The sequence below is a fragment of the Panthera uncia genome, chromosome E1 (assembly GCF_023721935.1).
Source record: "Panthera uncia isolate 11264 chromosome E1, Puncia_PCG_1.0, whole genome shotgun sequence".
NCBI lineage: Eukaryota > Metazoa > Chordata > Mammalia > Carnivora > Felidae > Panthera > Panthera uncia.
In genome coordinates, this window is record NC_064814.1 from 7,794,445 (window position 1) to 7,800,629 (window position 6,185).

Below are 6,185 nucleotides of genomic sequence, written 5' to 3' on the forward strand. Positions count from 1 at the left end.
CTAAGCAATTCGTTAGTTGGTTCAACCAAAAACCAACCAACCAACCAAAAAAAACCAAAAAAACCAAAAAACACCCCAACAAAACCAAACAACAAACAAACAAAAAAACCTCACCCTTCTTACCCCTCCCAAGGCTAAGATCGTAAATTCTCCAAGAAAAGGGACTGTACCTCCCAGAACGTTCAGACACTCAAAGGCAGGCTAATTGAGAATGAAAATGAAACGTACAAGTGGGGCTAAACGCAGCCAGGAGGCCCCCCTCCATTTCTTTCCAACGGGTCTCTGTAACTTCTTTGGGACGGTTTCCCCGTCCGTGCCACCTTCATCGTGTGACCACAGTGAAAACAGACGGGACAACACAGGCAGTTAAAGGGTTAAAGGCCTGAGGTGGGCTCCCCAGTTCTTCCACTGACCAGCTCTGTCACACTGGACGCGCGTTACGCTGTGCTTCCCTAAGCCTCGGTCCCCTCGTGTGCCCAACAGGTATAACCACTGTACCTAGAATTCTAGGGTGGCTGACACACACGTAAAACACTTGGATGAGACCTTGGTGCAAATTAGGCCCCTCGAAAGGGTGACCTGTTGTTGTATTAAATTTGAAGGGAAAAACAAGCACCACTCAGGCAAGTCCGTGCTCCCTCCGGGGAGCGAAGGGAACCCTCCATGTTCTTATATCACTGCAGTGCTATTTCTCAGCCCTGGGGAGTTCCAAACCACCAACTGGTGACCCGCTCCCGCTCCCCTGTCCCTCCTTTCCACCAAGCCCCTCCCCCCCCCGCCCCCCAGGGGCAAAGGAGAGAGGCGCAGGCATATGGGTTTACAGAAACGTTGTGTTTAATGGTAAAGCTTAGCACACTCCAGCACCAGGCACGGCCTGAAGTCCAAGCAGCAGGGACGGGTGGGCGACCCTCGTGGAACCTCACATGGCGAAGAGGATGAGGAAGGCGACCATCAAACAGAAGAGCCCCATGGCCTCAGACAGGGCAAAGCCCAGAATGGCATAGGAGAAGAGTTGCTGCTTGAGAGACGGGTTCCTGCCAGGGACAAGAGATCGATGCCAGCCAAGGGGAGAGGAAGAGGGGAGGGAGAGAGGACACGCTTCAGTTAGGTGACTGGGGGCTGCTGAAACTGGGAAAGGGCCTAGCCTGTCTATATCCTGGGGATCTGGACAGGGAAGCAGCGTGCCAACAAGGTTAAGTTTAAATGACTCAGGCTGGAAATGTATTTAAATTCTGATTTGGAGATCCCTGGAGAGAACAGGAGGTCGATGAAATCCCCCCCCAAGCTAGTGGGAGCTCCCGCTGAGGCCTCCCCCAGACAGGGTGGCATTTATGTTAGGAGATGCTCTAGGCCACCCCCCATCTTACCTGGCATAGCCAATGATCAGGCTGCCAAACACTGTTCCGATGCCAGCCCCTGAGCCAGCCACACCAACTGTGGCAGCCCCGGCGCCAATAAACTTGGCTGCTGTGTCAATGTCCCGGGAGACGACACTGGTCTGGAACTCCCGCCGGGCCACCTGGAGCGGGGAGCTGCGGTAGGACGGCTAGAGGGGCAAGTCGGGAAGGAGAGGTAGTGAGGCCTAAGGACAGGTGGCTGACTCCATCCCGACCCGACCTACCGGGGCCCCGAAACCGTTGGCAAACTGCCTGGCAGGTAGGTTGCAGGGCATGCCGGGAATTAGTCTCGGGGCCCATTTTCAGACCAGGGGCCAGGGAGACCTCACTTTTGCAAACTTCTCACCTCCGGTGCTCTCACCTTGGGGCACTTAGAACTGTTAAGGCACCATGGGTTGTCTGTCCTCCCCCTTTGGCCCGCAGTCCACTATCTTGAAGAACCCCTCTCTGGAGAAATTAATTATTTCCCAAGATTTTATTTTATTTATTTTTTTTTAATGTTTATTTATTTTTGAGACAGAGAGAGACACAGCATGAGCAGGGAAGGGGCAGAGAGAGAGGGAGACACAGAATGTGAAGCAGGCTCCAGGCTCTGAGCTATCAGCACAGAGCCCAACACGGGGCTCGAGCTCACAAACTGTGAGATCATGACCTGAGCCGAAGTCGGACGCTTAACCGACTGAGCCACCCAGGTGCCCCTCCCAAGATTTTATTTTTAAGTAATCTCTACACCCGTGGTAGGGACGTTGTCAAACGTACAACCCTGTGATAAAGAGTCACATGCTCCACCGTCTGAGCCAGCCAGGTGCCCCTGGGCAAATTTATAAGAGGGCCCATATTCCTTTACCTGTTTAGATGGGATCTCTGACCTACTCAAGAAGGATGCAGACACAGGCCGGATGAGATCCCTGGTACAACAGCGGATCTGTAAAGTGAAAGACACATGCTCCAGATCAAGCAAGGGGTAGAGAAAAACCCACACGCCGAACTTCTGTCAAAAACAACTACAAGTACCAACAGGAAAGAAGCCCAATATATTTCAAGGTCAATTAATGTATTCCTGTTCCTACCGGATAGGCCTGCACCAGAGACCACTGCCCTGAGACCCAGGTGTAGTTGGCGGTGGCAACTTTCCCATTTAAAAGCAGGTACCAAAGTTCACTTCCATGGGCACAGCCCTTGTCGGTATGTCAGAAGGGAACAAGAACCCACACTAACATCAAACCGGGTAGGAGGGTTTGGAGCCAGATCACCAATGAATCAGAAGGGGGAAATCTTATTTTGTTGAAGTGTACTCACTGTTACACTCCCTGAATGGACTGGGCCAGTAAGCCTGGTGAGGCTCCTGAAACAACAACCATCTAAGCAGAGCCCTCTGTAACGTGGCTTTCTTGAAATATTTCAGTGGAAGGCAGTGGTTCTCAAACATGGCTGAACATGAGAATCACCTGGGGAGTTCTAAAAAATACAGATGCATGGATTCCACCACCATAGGGTGTAGCCTGGCCATCAGGATTTTTTTAAAGCTCCCCAGATGATTCCAACACGCAGCCGAGGTTGAGAATGACCGCCTCCGTGGGCTATCCGGCTATGGCCAAGCCAGAATGGGGGTAAAGGTCATATCCAGACTCCGATCACATTCCAAAGCCAAGAAAGCTTGGCGTACAGGTCTCAATAAACAGGGGTTAACTGCATCACTACGGCCTCCCCAGAGAGCCAACATCATCAGGATGTCAAGCTCCTCTCAGTTCATTCATTAAACATCGATGGCTCCCACAGCGGGCACTACAGATCACACCGGAGCCGCAGCTTACCAGAGCAGAAGGAATGAGTAGTGCCCCGGTGGTCTGCATTTTCTCACTCTGCAGAGGAAAAAAAGATTCATTGACAACCTAGTCGTTTGCTTATAGTGGCGCCCTTCGGTCGTCTCCTACACCCCGCCCGTCCTCCCTGGACCACGTTGTTCCTTGCACCGTGCCCCAGATGAGGAGGGCATTAGAGGTCAGAGGATAGCGCGAAAGGATCTGCAAAGGAAGGTCACGGAGATCTTCGGTAGAGGAAAAAGGCCCGAACCCCAGGAAGGAAATGTTGCTAAAGAGGATGGTCTCCCGGGAAGACTTTTGGAGGCAGCTACTGGGTAGGTGCCGTGCAGAGTCTTGCCCATTTTACACAGCTGTCTTCGGCCCGCCTTAGTGGGGACAGTTAATCGCTCATTACCGTTGGGAATTAACATTAATAGTTAAGGATATAGACGCCCATCGCTTCTCCCGGCCGTGGGGGTAAACGCCCTTTCGCACAGCCCAGCCCACACCCCTGCCAATCGCTGGCTTCCGGCCCCAAGTCACCTGCACTCCCACTGCCCCGCTGCCCCTGCTCGGACCACAGCGCTTGCCCCGCTCAAGGTGACTGACTCACCTCCCAGCTTTAGCTCTAGGTCTCAGCGTCCAGCTCCCCCACCCACGTGTCCCGAGGTCCCACCACTCTCATTGGCCGCAATCCCCCCGCATCCCTATTGGCTAGCGTCCTCAAGTCCTCCTTTCTTATTGGCTTTCCGCAGCTTCTTCCTCTCTCTCCACAGGAGCTTCGTGGCAGTTCCCGCCTCCATGCGGGTGAAGGCGGGGTTTTCCTCCGAGATCTGGCTTCCGATTGGTCGATCCCCGAAATGCTCAACCATAGAGTCGGCGGGGCTCAGAGGTTCCATAACCTCCCTCACAAAATGGCGGCCAAGGTGGAAGCTGCAGAAAAAGGCGTGGGAGAGATGACCGGGCGTCTTACGCAGTTAGACACATGACCTTGGACCTGAGCCTTCATTCGGGCGCTTGGGCCTTGAGGCGCATTGTATGTCGGGATTTGTAGTTCAGTCCGAGGCCCCAAGGACGGCTGAGATCCCGCGAGACGTTCCTCCAGAAGCCGGGAGAGCCAACGCCTTTGCAGCAATTCGCGCCCTCGTGATTTGTGGAAGCCTTGCTTCCACCTTGGAGAAAAAAGGCGCCCGCTGGTCTATAAAGTTCGCTAGTGGGCGATCGGGGTTTTGTGGTCTTTGGCCGGAGTTCAGCAGTCCTGGACTACCAGCCAGATATATTTTTTTTTGTATTTTTTTGTATTGTGAAAAGCAAATTCGAAGGATGAAACACTTAATACCCCTGTAGAAAAACGAGCAAAGAACAGGCACAGGCAATCCGCTAAAGAAGAAATACACATAGAAGGAAAGAATTTTTAATTCCGCTAATCATATAGTAGGTTAAGCACACCGTTTGACATCTATCAAAAGAGCAGAATTCTTTTTATTAATGGGAGCCAAGCCCTGTCCTATACTGTTGCCGGTGAAAGTATATGAGTTAGGAAACCTTTACAGAAAATGTGGATAGGAAGAAAATAAAATATTAATGGTTAATTCTGGATTGTGAAGAAAATAAAATGGTTAATTTTATTAATGGTTAATTCTGGATTGTGTAGTAAGTAAGGTTGATTTATATTTTTATGAGTATATTACATTTATAATAGAAAAATATTAAAAATTATACTCATCTGGAGAGTTGGAACTCTGGACTCTTGAGACTTAAAACAGCTTGCCAACATAGTATAATGGAAAGAGTGTGGATGACACAGACTTGAGTTCCTATGGTGGCTTCACCATGTAACTGGATTTGCATATCTCTGAGATTACCAACTCTCTCTTGGCTTTAGTGTTATAAACTACCATTGATAGAAGCCTCACCATATGGCAAGCATTGTGTCAGGTTCCTTCAACTGTTACCTGATTTAATCCTTAGGACAACCCTTTAAGTAGGTATTATTACCCCCATTTTACAGATTACCTCATTTCACAGAACGGCTTTCTTCAGTTTGATGTATTTGGTTAAGAGGTAAAGTCAGTATTTGAACCCAAGTCTGCCTGGGTCCAAACCAGAAGCTCTTAACCTAATGGTTAAGGGAGTTCTCGGGCCACGTAAAACCGAGGAACATGTTAAAACAGGGTTCATACTATTTGCCTTACAGAAATATGAACTCAAATAAATACGAGGCATAGGTCACTGGGTGGTGAATGTACTCTTTCTGTTCCAACTCTAAAATAAATTATATTTTCATGTGGATTATCTCTTTGTCTGCATGTTTGTTTGTTTTTCACAAACAGATTTATCATAAAGCTCTACTCCGACGTACTCAAAGTTGTCACGTTTATCCTGTGACCTGCTGGAAATCAGGCAGTTCAATGTCATGTTTAGAATGTGAATTTGGGGGTCAAACTAGCAGGTTTCGAATCCTGACATCATCACTATTGCTGTGTGATCTCTTTAAGACTCAGTCTTTATCTGTAAAAGGGAGATATGCCTTTTTCAACAAGATTGTTTATTTTATTTTTATGGTATCTATCTATTTATTTATTTATTTTTGAGAGAGAGCTCGTGTGTGCACATAGCAGGGGAGGGGCATTCTCTCTCAACAAAACGATACAGGACCTTTTTTTTTTTTTAAATGTTTATTTTTGAGGGAAAGAGACAGAATGTGAGCAGGGGAGGGACAGAGGGAGAGGGAGACAGCGAATCCAAAGCAAGCAGGCTCCGGGCTCTCTCAGCACAGAGCCTGACTCAGGGCTCAAACCCACAAGCTGTGAGATTGTGACCTGAGCTGAAGCTGGACGCTTAACCGACTGAGCCACCCAGCGGCCCTTAGAGAGAGAGAGAGAGAGAGAGAGAGAGAGAGAGAGAGTCTTAAGCAGACTCCATGCCCAGCTTGGAGCCAGACAGGGCTCGATCTCACAACTGAGATCATGACTTGAGCCAAAAT

The 6,185-nt window shown here is 49.4% G+C and overlaps 1 protein-coding gene across 2 annotated transcripts; it reads right to left on the bottom strand.

The window, feature by feature from the left end:
* Positions 1 to 812: 812 nt before the first annotated feature.
* On the bottom strand, positions 813 to 3,834 carry ATP5MC1 (ATP synthase membrane subunit c locus 1). 2 transcript variants are annotated; one of them, XM_049635899.1, is made up of 5 exons: positions 3,813 to 3,834; positions 3,212 to 3,259; positions 2,245 to 2,322; positions 1,368 to 1,546; positions 813 to 1,034 (listed from the first exon to the last, which is right to left on the bottom strand). In XM_049635899.1, the coding sequence occupies exons 2-5, from the start codon at positions 3,248 to 3,250 to the stop codon at positions 920 to 922; spliced, it is 411 nt and encodes a 136-aa protein (XP_049491856.1). In that variant the 5' UTR covers positions 3,251 to 3,259; positions 3,813 to 3,834; the 3' UTR covers positions 813 to 919. The 2 variants fall into 2 exon arrangements, with proteins under 2 accessions (XP_049491856.1, XP_049491855.1); XM_049635898.1 differs by having other exon boundaries at positions 3,743 to 3,827.
* Positions 3,835 to 6,185: the final 2,351 nt, after the last annotated feature.

Excerpts from the sequence above, each read along its gene's own strand:
- ATP5MC1 (XM_049635899.1), bottom strand. The coding sequence starts at position 3,250 with ATGCAGACCACCGGGGCACTACTCATTCCTTCTGCTCTG. Across the intron at positions 2,323-3,211 it reads TACTCATTCCTTCTGCTCTG|ATCCGCTGTTGTACCAGGGA; the intron begins GTAAGCTGCGGC and ends TTCACTTTACAG. Across the intron at positions 1,035-1,367 it reads CTGATCATTGGCTATGCCAG|GAACCCGTCTCTCAAGCAGC; the intron begins GTAAGATGGGGG and ends TGTCCCTGGCAG.